At 37.2% G+C, this 17,951-nt stretch overlaps 2 protein-coding genes across 4 annotated transcripts; one reads left to right on the forward strand and one right to left on the reverse strand.

Moving 5' to 3' along the window:
* Nucleotides 1-8,782: 8,782 nt before the first annotated feature.
* Nucleotides 8,783-11,960, reverse strand: LOC109153651 (solute carrier family 25 member 44-like). 2 transcript variants are annotated; one of them, XM_019301515.1, is made up of 6 exons: nt 11,650-11,956; nt 10,993-11,374; nt 10,469-10,665; nt 10,132-10,273; nt 9,210-9,366; nt 8,783-8,980 (listed from the first exon to the last, which is right to left on the reverse strand). In XM_019301515.1, the coding sequence occupies exons 1-6, from the start codon at nt 11,703-11,705 to the stop codon at nt 8,946-8,948; spliced, it is 969 nt and encodes a 322-aa protein (XP_019157060.1). In that variant the 5' UTR covers nt 11,706-11,956; the 3' UTR covers nt 8,783-8,945. The 2 variants fall into 2 exon arrangements, with proteins under 2 accessions (XP_019157060.1, XP_019157061.1); XM_019301516.1 differs by lacking the exon at nt 8,783-8,980 and having other exon boundaries at nt 9,362-9,419; nt 10,048-10,273; nt 11,650-11,960.
* Nucleotides 11,961-14,281: 2,321 nt separating this feature from the next.
* On the forward strand, nt 14,282-16,450 carry LOC109153652 (protein COBRA-like). Of its 2 annotated transcripts, none has more exons than XM_019301518.1 (4): nt 14,282-14,389; nt 14,514-14,596; nt 15,063-15,528; nt 16,167-16,450. In XM_019301518.1, the coding sequence occupies exons 1-4, from the start codon at nt 14,314-14,316 to the stop codon at nt 16,217-16,219; spliced, it is 678 nt and encodes a 225-aa protein (XP_019157063.1). In that variant the 5' UTR covers nt 14,282-14,313; the 3' UTR covers nt 16,220-16,450. The 2 variants fall into 2 exon arrangements, with proteins under 2 accessions (XP_019157063.1, XP_019157062.1); XM_019301517.1 differs by having other exon boundaries at nt 14,298-14,395.
* Nucleotides 16,451-17,951: the final 1,501 nt, after the last annotated feature.

The following is a 17,951-nucleotide window of genomic DNA, read 5'->3' on the forward strand; positions in this document are numbered from 1 at the left end:
ATTTCTTTCACTAAAATCTGAGCGAATAGACTACTCAAACTTGGCATCCATTAACACATCAATTCCATTGACCTCCAACCAACCCTTCGAATCCTTCATAATCAACAAAGTGAAATTAGACAACGAATCATAACTAATCTCAGAAACCAAATTTTTCAAATAAATTATCCTCGGCAGGGCTGCCGAAAGCCCTAGTACGCGAGTAAGTACCGCATATGTATCATCCACATTCGCTTCCGCCAAACTGTTGTTGCGTATGAACAAATGGATTAACCAGCAACAACATTGATGATTGGGTCTTTGTTTTCCCTATGTTCTTGAACAACTAATAACTTGGAAAATTCATGGTGTCATTTGTTGCAAAAAAAAAATAAATAAATAAAAAATAAAATAAAATAAATTCAACAATGGGTGATTGGAATGAAGTGTTTAGAATTCTGGATGATTTTATTCATGAAAGCTATACATTATTTACACAGAGTTCAACCAGAAAGCTACCTAATGAATAGGAAACTACCCAAGGAAAACTATAACATCCCACAACTATCTAACAGTCTAACACTCCCCCTCGAGCTGACGAGGGACACGGGACCACGCCCAGCTTGACCCTGAGATCACCAAAGCGAGACGAGGCGAGCGCCTTCGTAAAGATGTCAGCTAACTGATCGTGCGTGGACACAAAATTCACCTTCAATCCCCCGGTTGCCACCTTGTCACGGACAAAATGGTAATCCACTTCGACGTGTTTAGTCCTCGCGTGAAAAACTGGGTTAGCACAAAGATAAGTTGCTCCCAAGTTATCGCACCAGAGTACCGGAGCAGTCGGTGGATGCAGGCCAAGCTCACGTAGGAGAGACTGAATCCACGAGACCTCGGCTACAGCATCAGCTAGGGCCTTGTATTCAGCTTCGGTGGAAGACCGGGCGACTGTGCCTTGCTTCTTTGAGACCCAGGACACCAGATTGAGGCCCAGGAACACCGCATAACCTACTGTGGATTTCCTATCAAGCGAGCACCCGACCCAGTCGGAGTTGGAGAAAACGTGCAGAACTGGTGAGGATGTGGCAGTGAGACGAAGACCTAAATCCCGTGTTCCTTGCACATAGCGCAGCACCGGTTTCAGTGCCGCCCAATGATCCTCTGTCGGTTTGTGCATGAATTGACACAAGCGATTCACTGCAAAAGACAAATCTGGCCGAGTGATCAGTAGGTACATCAAAGACCCGCTGAGACGCCGGTATGGCGTGAGATCATCTAGTAACGGCGACTCAGTGGCGGCACTTGAGGTGGTAAGAGACATCGGAGTTGTCAGTGGTTTGCAGGACTCCATGCCAGCTCGGCGAAGTAACTCCGTCATATACCGCTGTTGTGATAGCATTACCGTGTCACCTTTGTATGCCGCCTCAATCCCAAGAAAGAATCTTGGCGTACCAAAGTCCCTTATGCGAAACGTCGTGGACAATTTAGTTAGCACAGTGTTGATCATGTCACGATCATAGCCTAGCAACAGAATGCCGTCGACGTAGGCTAGGATATACGCCCGCACTTGCCCTGAATAAAAAATGAATAAAGAAACATCTGTTTTTGACGGACGAAACCCAACCTGCAGAAGAAAGTCATGCAATCTCTTGAACCACACCCGAGGGGCTTGCTTTAGGCCGTATAACGAGCGCTGGAGTTTACACACATAGTCTGGACAATTAGGATTCGCATAGCCTGGCGGTTGTCGCATATATATATCCTCACCAATGTGCCCATTTAAAAAAGCATTGTGGACGTCGAGCTGACGCATAGACCATTTATTTGATACAACATATGCTAATAGGAGACGGACAATAGTCGGTTTGGCCACTGGGCTGTATGTCTCGAAATAGTCCTCACCAGGTACTTGGTTAAACCCCTTGGCCACGAGACGGGCCTTGTAGCGCTCGATAGTACCATCGGACCTGCGCTTAACACGGAAAACCCATTTACATCCTATTATGTTCATGTCATCCCGTGCCAGTATTAGACGCCAAGTTTCATTCTGTAATAACGCATTGAACTCAGTGTCCATAGCCTTTCGCCAATGTGGCAATTTAATGACTTGCGTGTGGCAGGTTGGCTCATTATCGTTGACCGAAGCCACCATTGCCGTTGGTTGTTGACTCATAGGATGCCGACGTGCATGCGTAGTTGTCCGAAGTTGCATGACATGCGTCCGGATGTTCGGCTCACGCGTCGACGTCCGGTTGTTGTTGTCGACGAGGTGGTGGGTTGGAAATATGAAGATGCTGCCTGTGCCGTCGAGGAAGAGGCTGCTCGATTCGCCGGTCGAGCGCTGGGTGGCGGTAGGCCAGATTGGCTATGAACCGGAGGTGACGGTGGTGCAGGCGGGTGCACTGGTGGATGATGGACCTGTGCACTCGCCCAAGGCGCCGCGGATTGAGGTGCAGAGGCAGTGAAATCCTGCTGGACGTGTTGGAAAGGGAACACCTGCTCATTGAAACGCACATGCCTTGCAATATAGATGCGGCCTGATTCTCTGTCCAAACACCTGTAGCCAAGAAAAGAGTTGGGGTACCCGAGAAAAAACACATGATTTGGAACGATAGTCCATTTTGTGTTTATTATATGGGCGTAAACACGGAAGCATTCACACCCAAAGACACGAAGGAGACTATAGTTTGGGGATTTATGGAACAATTTTGAGAACGGACTCACATTTTGGGTTACAGTAGACGAAAGGCGATTGATCAAGTGAACAGCCGACTCAAACGCATAGGACCAGTAGTGTTTTGGAACATGACTTTGGGCTAAGAAGGTTAGCCCAGTTTCGACTATGTGTCGATGTTTGCGCTCCACACGGCCATTTTGCTCGTGTGTGTGGGGTGCAGATTGACGGTGTAGAATGCCGGCAGCGGTGAATACCGTGTTTAGTTTGCGATATTCACCGCCCACGTCAGACTGAACACATTTAATGGGAGTGTAAAAGTGTTTTTCTACAAACGTACGGAATTTATCAAATATAGCATAAATATCTGATTTTAATTTCATCGGGTAGTACCAAATGAACCGAGAAAAATCGTCAACAAAAATAACAAAATACTTATACCCATCTACGGACGAAACCGGAGAGGGCCCCCAAATGTCTGTGAATATAAGATCGAGTACAGACGCACTAGATTTTGCAATTCGCGTGAGTGGGAAGCGCGCAGACTAACCCAACTGACACGCAGTACATACATTATTAACGGAATTGATAGAACCACTAACTGGACAATTAGACAGAACCTGACGGAGGACTTGACTGTGTGGGTGCCCAAGTCGATTATGCCACACATTAGGAGAAGCTTTGGCTGACAGTAACGCAACTGGAGTGGACGTAGTGAGTGAATACAACCCCCCGTTGCTCGGACCTTTAAGAAGAACTTGCTGGGTAGAACGATCCTTCACAATAAAATGAGAAGGGTGAAATTCAAAGTACACATCGTTGTCACGAGTGAACTTTTGAACAGACAATAACGAGGCACGTAATTTAGGTACATGTAACACTTTATTTAGAGACAGTGACCGTAACTTAAGGGGTAATTTTAAAGAACCTGTGTTTAATATGGACAGACCTGAACCATCGCCCACTCGCAGTGTGTCGTCCCCGGTGTACGGTTCAACATTATCTAAGACTGCTCCATTCGGTGTTGCGTGGGCATTGGCTCCAGTGTCTGGATACCAAACGTTGGAAAAGGGTACATTGTTGAAATCCTCTTGGGGCTGTTGAGCGGCCATGTGAGCTTGCGGTGCTGAACCTGTACGCTGGCCAGATTGTTGCTGAGTCGGCCAACGATAGGTAGGATCGACAAACCTGTAGCAAGTGAGTGCCGTATGTCCGGGCACATCACATAGTTGGCAACGAATGCCTCCTCGACCACTTCTGCCACCTCGATTGTTGTTCCGACCTCTGCCGCGGCTGCTATTTCCAGGAACTGGGTGATGTTGAGCAACCAATGCCGCCGGTGTCGGCACCTCCTCCGGAAACAAGTATTCATGCGTCGAGAGAAGGTCGGCCACCTCGGGAATCATCAAGGGTGCTATTTTCGTCGTGAGAGAAGCAACGAGACTCCGGTATTCCGGTCGAAGGCCGCGGAACACGTGGAGGTTTTGTTCGTCAAGCCCCACTGGGCGGCCTGCCTGGGCGAGTTGCTCCACCAGTACTTGAGGCTTTCCCAGATACGCGGCCGGAGTCGAGTCACCTTGTCGGAGGCTTTGAAGCTGCGTGAGTAAACTGAATGATCGGGCTCGTGAAGAAGAGCCCAGTGCCGTTTCGATAGCCATCCAAACACCCCGCGATGTGGAGTGACCAATGGCTAAGTACAATACTTCTTCCGCCATGGATGATATCAACATACTAAGGATCGATTGATCCTGTTGTATCCACATAGCACGGGTTGGGTTGGTGGTGGCAGAAGCATTCTCCGGTGGACAAACGAGAGAGCCATCTACATAGCCATAGAGATTTTGGCCACGTAGAAAGGGTACTAACTAAGCTCTCCAGTACAAGTAGTTCGAAGAGGAGAGCTTGAGCGACAGATAATGGTGAGCCTGCTGGAGCATGGTGGAGTGGCGTTGCTCTGCGGCGGTGGCGGGTGGTGCCGATGCGCCATTGGAGCCAGCGGCTGGAAGGCTTTGTTCAGAGGCCATAGGATCTTAAGGCTTAAAACTGATACCAAATGAAGTGTTTAGAATTCTGGATGATTTTATTCATGAAAGCTATACATTATTTATACACAGAGTTCAACCAGAAAGCTACCTAATGAATATGAAACTACCCAAGGAAAACTATAACGTCCCACAACTATCTAACAGTCTAACAATTGGGTTTGATTAGAGACAATTTGGATTTGATTGGGTTTAAAAATCAACCATGAAGGTGGTGACAAATTACCAAGTTAGCAAATTTATTTTTATTTAATTTCATGTCAGCATTGTGGAAGGGTTACCTAGGGCCGGGAAGGCAAATTATACCGTGGTCCAAAACGAAGCCGTTTCTTTTAATGAAAAGAAACGGCACTCGTTCCGCGCCGTTCCGCATAAAGTAGATCTGCTTGTGTAACATATTCAGTTTCACTTTATATACATTGCAATTTCATTTTAACACAACTACAGTTTCATTTCGATATAATTACAGTCTCATTCGACATTATACACTCAAATATGTGAAAATATTATTCAGTTTCATTTTATATACACTATAGTTTCATTACAACACAACTACATTATCATTTCGATATAACTACAATTTCATTGGGCAATATACACTGCAATTTTATTTCAACACAACTACAGTTTCATTTTGATATAACTACAGTTTCTTTCGACATTAAACACTCAAATATGTGGAACTGTTATTCAGTTTCATTTTATATGTACTATAGTTTTATTACAACACAACTACATTATCATTTCGATATAACTACAGTTTCATTGGACATTATACACCCAAATATGTGAAACTGTTATTCAGTTTCATTTTATATATACTGCAATTTCATTTCAACACAACTACAATTTCATTTCAATTCAATTGCAATTTCATTTGATAATATAAAAACAATATGTGAGACAGTTTCATTTTAGATATACTGTAGTTTCATTTTATAATTAACACACCAAAAAATACGGGCTCCGTTAAACTGTAACGGCAGCCGTTTTAAAGAAACGACGCCGTTTTTGGACCATAGTCCACGATATAATTGCTGCTAGGGAAAACCTAAAAAAAAATGCTAAATGAATGAAATTTTGGGAGTTAATGTGTCAAATTAAATCTTATTTTAATTCAAGGTGTGAGTTGAACACTCATAAGTACTAGATGAGCCTATTTGACCATTCTACCTATCTCATACTCATACCACATTTTTATTGTCATGTGATGTTCCTATTAAGTGTTTAAAATTTTAGCAACAATATCTTCAAAAAAAAATAAAAAATTAGCAACAATAATTAAACTTTGATTATTTACATAATAACTTATAATTTCCACTATATATAGTATTAATGAAAAAGTTTAAATCTTTATTTGTCATTAATTTAATTTTGAAAAATGTTAAATGTATTATAAAAATTAAAACTTTTGTAAAAACAAATTCTGAATTTAATGGAGAAAAAACAGTAATAAAATTATATTTCATTTTTTTTTAAATAAAAAAAAAATTCATGTCATGTGTAAGATTACTCTTTTAACTTTATAAACTTTATTGTTTCAAAAAAAAAAAAAAAAACACTTTGTAGGTATGCTTTATCATACCCTCATTTATGTCATTATTATTGAGTGTAGTTTAATTTTTTGAAGAGGCATATTTAATTATTCATGGATCTGGTAATATATAGATCTTTAAGGTTAAAGCAAGAGAACTAACTAAATATCCTTTCTTGTCGGATGAATTTCATACATGATAATTTCATGAATTTTGATTACTGTAAAAACTTACAATCGTTATGCCATGGAACCGTGTTCACGGTCCATGGTGAACACGGTTCCAACGGTGTTAGTATACCGTTATCTTTTTTTTTTCTCTCTTAATTAATCGCGTGATTTTTCTTCTTCATTTTCACATTTCGTGGTATCATGGAATAGGCCGGGAATGGCATTCCCAATAATAGGCCTATTCCGTTGTTTGGTAACCATTTCTATTACCAGGAATAATATTCCTAGTAATAGCCTATTACCTCAAATAAGGTAATAGCTATTACTAGGGCCCCCCCTGGTATTAGCCTATTACTGAACGCTCAGAAATAGATTTTAAAATCCCTTTTTTACCCCTTTCCCCTGGTATTAGCCTATTACTGAACGCTCAGAAATAGATTTTAAAATCCCTTTTTTACCCCTTTCTTTAACCTAATTTTATTATCCTATATATAAATTTATCATATTTCACCATCGTCGTCATCGCCGCCGCCACCTATTTTAACGTGCTGTTAATTAACGCCCACACCCCGGCAATCATTGTGACTCAACTGAACATGAACCATAGAGGCTAGACCGGTGCTCACTGCGCACAAGGAGCCCCCCTCACTTTGAGAGGTTGCTCCCACACTGCCGCTGTGTGAGACTCGATCCTTGGTCATTATTCCAAAGTTTCACCTCTATAACCAGTTGAGCTACCCATGCGGGCGGACATTCATAAATTATAAATCTATATCTGCACATTCACTTTGGAACCATGCCTACACATTCCCGTCCAAAACCATGGCTGCTCCTCTGTAGCGCAAGCTTCTTCAACATTCATAAATTATGAATTTTCTGTTACGAGATTATGAATTTTCTGTTATGAGATTATGAATTTACAGTAAATTCATAATCTCAAACAGAAAATTCATAATTTAATAAATGTTTTTCTTTTATGCGATTATGAATTTTCTGTTATGAGATTATGAATTTATAGTACATTCATAATCTCATAACAGAAAATTCATAATCTGACCAAACGCTTAACACCACATTAACACATTTTTTTTTAGGGAAAATGGCACTTTTTCCCCCTGAGTTATATACTTATAGCACTTTCCCCCCCTCAATTATTCAAGTGGCTGTTTTTCCCCCTAAAATGTTAAATGGACATATTTACCCTTAAAATAAATATTTTATTTATTTTTCTTCTCCAACAAATTATGACCATAATTTGGTTCAAACCAAATAAACACTATAGCAACCAAACCGAAATATTCCAATTACAATTTAGAATCGAAACTCGATATTTAGAGTTTATTAAAATCCCGGAACGGACGGTTCATGTTCCGAACTGAAAAATAAAATACATTTATTGTTGAATTTAGACTATTTTTAAAATAAAAATAAAATTTTAAAATAAAAACGGTTCAAAATCGCGAATCGGGTCCGGAACCGCCAGTTCACGGTTCAGGATCCAATTTTTTTGATTCATAATTTTAATAAATTGAAATCCAAATATTGGGTTCTAGATCTAAATCATAACCGGAAACTTTTAATTCAATTGCTATAGTGTCCGATTCAGTTCAAACCGAATCGTAGTCATCCCTACGTATACGCAATAATTTGTTGGAGAAGTAAAATAAATAAAATGTTTATTTTAAGGGTATAAATGTCAATTTAATATATTAGGGGGAAAAACAACCACTTTTAGAATAATTGAATGGGCTAATGTGCTTACCTAAATAATTGAGGGGGAAAAAGTGCTATAAGTATATAACTCAAGGAGAAAAAGTGCCATTTTTCTTTTTTTTTTTAATGGTGAACACGTTTTCCGGGCATAATTTGCGAAAAACTTATGTTCAAATCGTGATTGAAAATAAACCTTAGATAAATTAATTTTATATTATTTATATTCTCTTTGGGTTTAAGTGTTTAACCCACTTGTGAACTGTTTTCAAAGTAATATTTTGGACATTTATTTTCCGAATATCATACATCTAATTGTAAGATTCTGGTGCCAAATAGTATAAAAGTTGGAAGTAGAATTTGAGAGTACAAGTAATATTTTTCCTTAAAAATTTTAGGGAAAAGGGTCAAATTGACCCCCTAACTCTCTAAGTCAAATGGATAATGGCATAATGCAATTGAGCCCCCAAGTAAAAAAAAAAAAAAAAAAAACTTTGGCATAGAACTGGCTCTGATAATTGAAACATGTGCTCCATCTCAACTAAAACCTAAATTGACAGTTGGATTGCACATTTATATTTATATATTATATACTCAACAATAACAAATCATATAAGATCAAATCAGTTCAGAATCTATCCTCCATTAAAGACTCGGGTTTATTCACACTAATGAAAACATCACTGTAAATATTTGTTAGACTAATGAATCATGGATTTAACTGCATCCCTGTCAAATGAAGTTCGATTGCCATGTTTAATTTCATGAAATAATATCTCCAACAATATACCTTCTCTAGGCAGCCGAAATCAAATAAGCTCCCAAATGCAGCTGATCAATGAACCTCATCATTGCTTGCACACAAGCGCTCTACATTCAAAAACCAAAGCAAAAAAAAAGACATTTTTTTCATCAGATTACTTGCTGTGCAGAACAAAGAATAGGCAACGGGGAAAAAATGTCGAAAGGAGATGGCTACTGCAGAATGCATATCAAACCAGCTAAATAGTATGGTGGGGAGATCGAATTTGAGGGCAGCTAGTGTGCTGGGCGAGGGAGAGAGAGAGAGAGAGAGAGAGAGAGAGAGAGAGAGTCATACTGAGATATTCATAGGCTAGTATCATAGATGTTCCCCATGCTGACATGCTGAAAAACCTCGGACCTAAACCTCTGTATAATCCCGTCCAACCATCTTCTGCAATAAGCTGTTTAACAACTTGTCTTGCAGTAGGTTTGTTGTTGCTGTGCCCCATCACCTGCAATGCATGAAATATCTACATTGAAACTAGGCACAAATATACTATATGGAGATAATAGTAGTATAGAAGCTTTAACTAATTCTAAATTGTCTCCCTTTCTTCCCCGCCATTAAATAGAAAGTGAGAACAAACAATGGAGAATGATGGAATGTGTACAATCAGCAAATATCTAATGCACAACTAACCACTTCATGCCCACAATACTGTTGTAAAAATCGGCCTAGGCGCCCTAGGCGGAGGAGATTTCACCCCTAGGCGCCTTTTAGTCGGCTGCCTAACTAGGCGCCCAACTCAGCCGAGTGTTTTTTTTTTTTAGGGTTTAGGGCGGCTACAAATTATTATTATTACTCCGTATTATTTTACTCAGCCGCCTAGGCTGCGCCCTAGGCGCTTGGTGCCCCCCGGCCACCCAACTAACGCCTAGCGCCTTCTGCAACCTTGGCCCACAAAACAAAGGAAAGATATGACTAAAAAACAACAAAGTCTGATGAGAGAAAGCATACAAGCTGGCATTAGAGAGTATAAGTTCGTCTAATTTATACTGCACTGCACTATAGTCTATAACAGTATGGTTTACAGTGTCATTGCAAAGGTAATCTCAAAACGATAATTTATTCCGTAACAAAAAGAATTTGCATAATAAGTTAAGATGGGTCTTAATAATGTCAGAACAGCATACATAATATGTCATTGCAATGTTAATCCTAGCAAGAACCTTTTATTCTGTAATGATAATAGCTTGCAAGATAAGTTCCTCGATACCTGTAAACGTGTCTTAATAGTGTCAAACGGAGTAGTGATACAAGATGCAGTAGCACCAGCAATAATTCCACCACCAGCCTGAACAGCCACTATCATTCCCTCAGTCGGAGCATGTTGACTTTGATCACTCCCAAACAGGTGCCTGGTAGAAACAAATTATAACACTGACACATGAAACAGTTTCCTATCATAAGTATAGATTGCAAAGGACTACATCTAGCAGAAAAGAAGCCGTTATTCCTTAATCTAGAGGTATGCAAGAAATGAAGAGAAAGAAAAGGTATACTCGGAAAATGTACTTCAATACATCTATATGAAATGAGAACGCATGTCTCACCTCCATATGAAGCGCTGGCTTGCGCCATAGCTTCCCCACCAAACTGCACCTGACGGGGCATAAGTTATAGCAGAGAGACCGAATCCCCTATATAAGCCACGAATGCCTTCGGACTTCAGAATTTTACGAGCAACATCAAAGCCCCCACTGTAGTTAGCATGGCCTGAGTATCCTTGCACCATTAACCTTTGGCTAACCTTCATCATCCAATTTGATAAGTTACTCCCATAATGTCAACGAAATTCATTTAGCAAAGAATGATCCAACATATTCACATGCAGCATAAATGAAGCCAATCAAAGCCAAAAAACGATATACATTGACTGTTAAATATATCTTTGATAAGTCCATAAAGCCAACATCAGTTCAAGAGACAATAGAAGTAAGGATTGACAAATGCACATATGAATACGATTGCAAAACCCAATCCAATTAATCATTAAGTTGATCATTTGAAAGTCAACGCAATATGGAATTCAATTCAGTATCCTGACAAGTAAAACGCTAGGACAAGAACAGCATACCACATCAATCGGGACAAAAACAGACTGTGAACAAAGCGATGCCACCAATCCACCTGCACCATTTGCTATGGCTGCCTGAGCTGGTTCTGACAACTTGAATGGTTCAACCATCTTTAAGGCAGCTACTTTGGTTGTCTCCAATGCTGTCAGATATATAATCCTTACAGGAATCGTACCCGTAACAACTGTGGCAAAACCTCTATATAAACCGGGAATCCCATCCGTTCTTAAGATTCCCCTGAAGACTGAAAACGCATTCTTTTCTGCAGCATAATGGTCAGCCACCTGCAATCTTGTCTTGACAACTGAAATGGGATATAGGGCAACCGTGAGCCCAGAAAATATCCCAGCTCCTACCAGATAAAACTTAGTTTTATCAAGCCTGCAGGAAAGGTGGGTAATATGAACAAATCTAAAAAATCTACAAGAAATCAGAATTCAGCTGCAAAATTTAACAAAGAGTGCGAATAATGATAACTTCATAACATAACAGTGATTAAGCTGCAAAAGGAAACAGCAAAATAGATTATTTCCATAATTAAACACTTCATCAATCCAAATCAATAAAATCATGGCATTTTCTCTACGATTGGCATACAGAATTGAAGAGATAGTAGTATGAAACAAAACAAAAGAAAAAATCTAAGGGATTCTTACTTGTCCCAATTAATCTCGGTTTGGAAACTTGGGCTAGATCGAGCATTTACGTCCATTAGGGAGAAACGCCAATTCAGCAAGTACAAAATCCAAAAACTTTTTCTACTCTCAAACTTAAGGGTTCCCAAAATTAAGGAAATGAAAAAGGATTTTCAAACAATTTCCTCAAAATCGAAATCTAAAGAGTCGACTGCTAATTAGAAGTAGGAATATTCGAATTACAGGTTTCTTGGAGCGGAAGCACAATGGAGCCGTGCCGTGCGACTCTATGAGAAATTTTGGTTGACTTTTCCAGTTTTCGTTGAAAGAACGGCTCCGACCGTTCGCCGAGTATTTATACCCCATTGCTTCCAAAATTTGAAGAGTTGCACTGGAGGTTCATCGTGTTGGCAAATTATATCCTATTTATTTTTAATATACTAAAGATTCATTTTATCGTACTGAAAATTAGATTTAAAATAATATACTTAAAATAAATCTTCAATATATAAAAAATAAATTTTATGTTAGTAGTTTACTTTGTACAATGGATTGTGATCCACAGTATAAGGCCTCTAACATATTTAATTGATTAAATAACATTTGACTAGCTCTTGAAGAGTATATATCATTTATTCATTTTGATTTTTGAGTAAATTAAAAAAGGATAGATTTATATTTTTATTTGCTTTTTTGGGGGGTTTATATCTAAGGGATTGGATTTAACTTATGGCATAATTTAAAATTACAAATTGATATCACTATTAATTTTTTTACATTAAATATTTTATTGAAGTATATTAAGTGATATGTGATTTTTTTCTCATAGTGTTCACACATAACATGGTATTATTTATTAATTCATTGTCTCATTGTAGATTTATTCCATAAATCAAATATGCAATTTATGTACATAGTAATTAATTAAATTAATCTATCTCCAATGCATTATTTCTTAAAGTCAAAATCTTGTGTCACACTATCTCAAAATGAAAATATAATACTTATACTGAAAAATGTAAGACTAATAAGGAATAAAGTATTATATGAAAAAATGAAATATTTTTGAAGAAAAGCGTAACACTTTTATATTTTGATTTAAAAGTATTGCATTTTTTTTCTAAGTATTATATTTTCTCTTATAAATAAGAAACACTTGCCAACGTTAAAATGTAAAAGTATTACACTTCCCTTTATAAGGAACAAACATTTTATTTCTTATCAGTAATACATTTTCATATTGACATGACCCGTCTCACCTATTCACAAATTTAATTTGACCCTTTCTTAAAATATAGTTGATCCAAATACTTTAATAAAAATTGGAATTAAATAGCGTTTTAACCCAAATAAAATGAGTTAATACCCAAAATTATTCTCGACTATAGTGATTTTTCTCAATTTTGTCCTAAACGACTTTGGTGTCATAAAATAGTCTCAGACTTTTGTAATATCGCTCAATATTGTCCTCCGTTTGTTAATCTGTCAAAAGGATGTTAAATATTACTCTCGTAAGATTTAACTTTTGATCTTTTGTAACAAATTTCACTTTAAGGGGGCGTTTGGTTCACGGAATCTTGGATTACCCCAGGTAATAGGATTACCTCCGAGAAGGTAATGTGAGATTTTGGGAATGTAAGATTACCTTGTGTGTTTGGTTTGGATGGTGTAATATAATATTACCTTGTTTGGTTCAGGGTTATATTTTAGATTATATGGATCAATTTACAATAATGCCCTCAATAATATATATATATATATATATATATATATATATATATATATATATATATATATATATATTATGTGTGCATTTATTTATATCTATGAATGTATATCAAAGCTTAAATATTTAAAAAAACTAAATATATAAATATACACATATGTATATTTGATTATATAAACATATATTATTATTATTATTATTATTATTATTATTATTATTATTATTATTATTATTATTATTATATAAGGATTAATTAACAAGGGCAAAGTTGGAATAATTCAAGGTAATCTAAGATTACCTAAAAAAATGGGGGTAATCACATTACCTTGAAACATTACCGCCACATCAGCTTTGAGGTAATATAACATTACCTGGTAATCTCATAACTTGAACCAAACAAGGTAATATAACATTACCAGACTCATATTACCTAGGTAATCTAAGATGACCTGAACCAAACACCCCCTAAGGGTTACTTTCTTGCCACCCCGCCCTCATGTTTGACTTAAACAATAACACAAATTCTAAAATTACAGTTCATGCCCCAGGACCTGCAATCATTATTGTGTGGACCATGGTCCACACAAGTTATATGGACTATATTTTGTCTACTACAAAATAATGTACATTCAGTACAAAAATAATGTACATTCAATACAAAAATAATGTATATTGCATACAGGGGATATACATTATTTTTGTTCTGAGTGTATATTATATTATATAATGTACATTCAGTACAAAAATAATGTACATTTAGTATATTAAAAATGTACTTTTTGTTATGGTCCACATAACATTGTGTGGACCATGGTCCATACAATAATTTGCCCAGGACCCAATCATTATTATGTGGACCATGGACTATGACAGCTCCGTGGACTAAGTCAACAATATGAAGTCTTTAAAGAAGGTGTTGCCATTTGCCAATAATTTCAATTCATTTTCTAAGTTTGGAGATGGGCTTTTCCAGGTCTATACTACTTCTGCTAGTGCTGGCCTTCTTCACTTGCTGCTTCAGCTTCTCATTTGCTGGTAATTGTAATTACTTTATTTCTACTGTAATGTGCAATGCACTAGCTATAATCTTCAATTCTTATTTGTGTACTTTCAATTTTATTTCCCTTTTGACATTTCCCCCCTTTTGGATCTCTTCCAGATGCTGCCAGTCATGATCTTAACCATGGTGGAAACATCACCATAAACTGGGATGTCATCTTCTGGACAGCTGATGGTTACGTTGTAAGCTCATCTACATTTTTTCTGTTAAGCATATCCGATCAGTTTAATATTTTAGTTGAGACAGACAATATTTTATTTTTTTTTTCAATTTTCTCGAGTGAATCTAAAGATTTGTTTTCATTTCCTCATGTTTGTCATCAACTGATCATCTTGTATTTCAATCACGGTTGTAATTTCTGCCAAGGCTAAGGAGATCTTACTCTTAGGCAGACATTAGTCAACTGGTTAGGCGCCCGAATCGACAACTTGATATCTGAGTTGGTCAAACTTAGCTCCCGACTAGGCGCTTGAGTTGCTAACTCAGCGCCTATCTCGACATGAGTGCTTTATATATATTTTTTTGGGTGTACACTGTCGTGTTTTTCTTAATATTATTACTCGTCTTCCTAAGCGCTAGACATTCCCGAGTGCCCGACTAATGCCTAGGCTCTTCTACATCATTGATTGCAATTGTGAAATGTGACAGGCGATTGTGACCATATACAACTATCAGAGGTTGAGGAAGATCCGAGAACCAGGTTGGACATTGGGATGGAGATGGGCAAAGTACGAGGTGATATGGACCATGATGGGAGCTCAAACAACAATGCAAGGAGATTGTTCCAGATTCAAAGGAAACATCCCACATTCCTGTAGGAGGACTCCGGAAGTTGTGGACTTGCTGTCCGGTACTCCCTACAACCAACAGATAGAAAACTGCTGCAAAGGAGGGGTGCTTAGCTCGTGGGGCAGGAATGGATCTAGAGCCTCCGTGAGTGAATTCCAACTCTCTGTCGGGCAAGCCGGAAACACCAATAAAACAGTTAGCCTGCCCAAGAATTTCACCTTTGAAGCGCCGGGGAGCGGCGGAGGATATGCTTGTGGACCGGCCAAAATCGTCAAGCCTACAAGATTCGTTTCCTCATATGGGAGAAGAGTGACACACGCTATGAGTAAGTTTCTCAGATAAATAATTTCTCACCAAACCCAAAAATAAATGTTTTGCTATGGCACATTTTCAAGATGCATGGTCCTGGACCATAAAAAAAATATATTTTTAATATATATTAAAAATATATTATTTGTGTACTGAATTTACATAATATAAATTAGGAAAAAGGGTCCAATTGACCACTATGTCAACTGGATAGTGTAATTAGATTTGCTTAAGTATAAAAAGTTTCATTCAAATCCCCTAAATCAGTAAAATTGTTCAATTAAGTCCAAATTGACTTGTTTAGCAGGTTAAATCTTTGCGGTGTTGACACATGTTTTTTAAATTTATTTTTTAAAACAATTATTTATTTATTAAAAATTATTTAAAAAAAAAAAAAAGACACCCACTTTTCCGCGGCCGTCCGACACCATGAAGAAAATAAACACCGACTGTCCACAACTGTCCTCGTCCATAGCTTCTTTTAGATAATCATTTACCATTATGCCAAAAGGTATAGCTAGTAGAAAAAACACGGCTTTATTTTCTTATTCAGTCATATTTTCAAAATTAAAGGTAGGATGTTGGACTTGGTCCTTCACTAACCTCACCCAACAATTTCATTAATTACTCGATTGTGATTTTTGTGAATGGCAGTGACATGGAAGCTGAGTTGCTTGTACTCGAACAAATTTCCAAAAGTTGCATAATCTGCTCCTCCTCATCCTCATTCAAAACAAAATGCTCCGGAAGAAGCCTCGTAGCTAGAGGGCTATATATATATATGATCCTCATAGTTTTTTTCACTTCAGTCCTGTTCCGTTGAAAATTATGAATTTACTTATTAATCATATTGCTTGTAGCCTGTTGGCACTTATATCCAGTGAGATGGGACAATCCAACTTACATACTAATTGATCTATTAATCTTTCAATGAAAAATTTAAATTCTCAAATATTTAAAAATCATTAAAACAAAGATTAGAGATCTTCGTTTACAACATACCCTAATTGATTCTAGTGTTGTGAAACATTTTGGGTAATCAATCTCAATATTTCATGCCTGTTTTACCGTCTAATCAATTTTTTAGTTAAATTTTTCAACGCTTTTGATAGATCATATATTCTTTTTTTTTGAAAGTGATAGATCATATATTCTAAACTTTAAATACATTTTAAAAATTTAATCACTCCATAAAAAGTAAAATAAAATAAAAATCTCATATGAGGGAGGAACCTAACAAGTACAAGAATCAGGCTTAGTCGTTCCAATAACACTATAAAATTAATAGAACAAATTGCACTTTTGGTCCTGTGAGTATTAAGGTACTAACAATTTGAATACGTGACTTTCAAAACTCCCAATTTAGACCTTTAACTATGCAAAAATTGGCAAATTTGGTCCTCCGGGCCAAATTGCCGGCCAATTTTGGCCGAAAAAACATAAATTGGTTCGAATTTATTTGTGTTGAGGGCAAAATCGTCATTTCACTCTCTTCTTCTTCATTCTCCCTTTCTTCTTCGTTCTTCTTCTTCTTTCTTTCTTCTTCTTTCTTTCTTCTTCTTTGCTGCTTTTTTACCGACCCAATACAATGCATGAGCCATGATTAATTAATTTAATAAAAACAAAAATCATCTAAATTTCTCTCAAACCAAATTTGGTAAATCCAACAATCACCCATTTTCCATTCTCCTAAATACATAAAAATAATACGGTTGTACATAAAAACATATATGTAATCAATAAATACATAAACATATATTGTTGGCTCATGAACTTTCCGAGCTCTGCCTGGGCAAGCCGCCGCTGAGGTCCCTCTCCGTCTCCGTCACTGTCGGCGACGCCCTGTCCGTTCTTAGAAGCTCGGAAGGCATCTCCATAAGCGTGTGGATATAGTGATTTATATATGAAGATTATTTCATGAAGGGAATTTAAGAAAATTTTGCGAAATGATTAATATATTCTTTAACAATTTAGAAATTCAAAATAAATTATTAATGATAACAAAAGCTACAAGTAATAGATTAAAGAAGCAGCAAAGAAGAAAGAAAGAAGAAGAAGAACGAAGAAGAAAAAGAAGAAGAAGAACGAAGAAGAAATGGAGAATGAAGAAGAAGGGAGTGAAATGACGATTTTGCCATCGACACAAATAAATTCGAGCCAATTTATGTTTTTCCGGCCAAAATTGGCCGGCAATTTGGCCCGGAGGACTAAATCTGCCAATTTTTGCATAGGTAAAGGTTTAAATTGGGAGTTTTGAAAGTCATGTACTCAAATTGTCAGTATCCTAATACTCACAGGACTAAAAATGCAATTTGTTCAAATTAATATGTCAAATGACGTTTTAGATTCAAGATTCACAATATTCTTGTATATGCATGTTTTATATTTTTGTGTTTGATTTTAGTATATATGACTTTAATTAATTAAGATAATTTAAAT

Source organism: Ipomoea nil, unplaced genomic scaffold, assembly GCF_001879475.1.
Source record: "Ipomoea nil cultivar Tokyo-kokei standard unplaced genomic scaffold, Asagao_1.1 scaffold2516, whole genome shotgun sequence".
Classification (NCBI taxonomy): domain Eukaryota; kingdom Viridiplantae; phylum Streptophyta; class Magnoliopsida; order Solanales; family Convolvulaceae; genus Ipomoea; species Ipomoea nil.

Excerpts from the sequence above, each read along its gene's own strand:
- LOC109153651 (XM_019301515.1), bottom strand. The coding sequence starts at position 11,705 with ATGGACGTAAATGCTCGATCTAGCCCAAGTTTCCAAACCGAGATTAAT. Across the intron at positions 10,274-10,468 it reads AGCCAGCGCTTCATATGGAG|GCACCTGTTTGGGAGTGATC; the intron begins GTGAGACATGCG and ends TGTTTCTACCAG. Across the intron at positions 9,367-10,131 it reads CTATTAAGACACGTTTACAG|GTGATGGGGCACAGCAACAA; the intron begins GTATCGAGGAAC and ends CATGCATTGCAG.
- LOC109153652 (XM_019301517.1), top strand. The coding sequence starts at position 14,314 with ATGGGCTTTTCCAGGTCTATACTACTTCTGCTAGTGCTGGCCTTCTTC. Across the intron at positions 14,597-15,062 it reads GGACAGCTGATGGTTACGTT|GCGATTGTGACCATATACAA; the intron begins GTAAGCTCATCT and ends GAAATGTGACAG. Across the intron at positions 15,529-16,166 it reads AAGAGTGACACACGCTATGA|TGACATGGAAGCTGAGTTGC; the intron begins GTAAGTTTCTCA and ends TGTGAATGGCAG.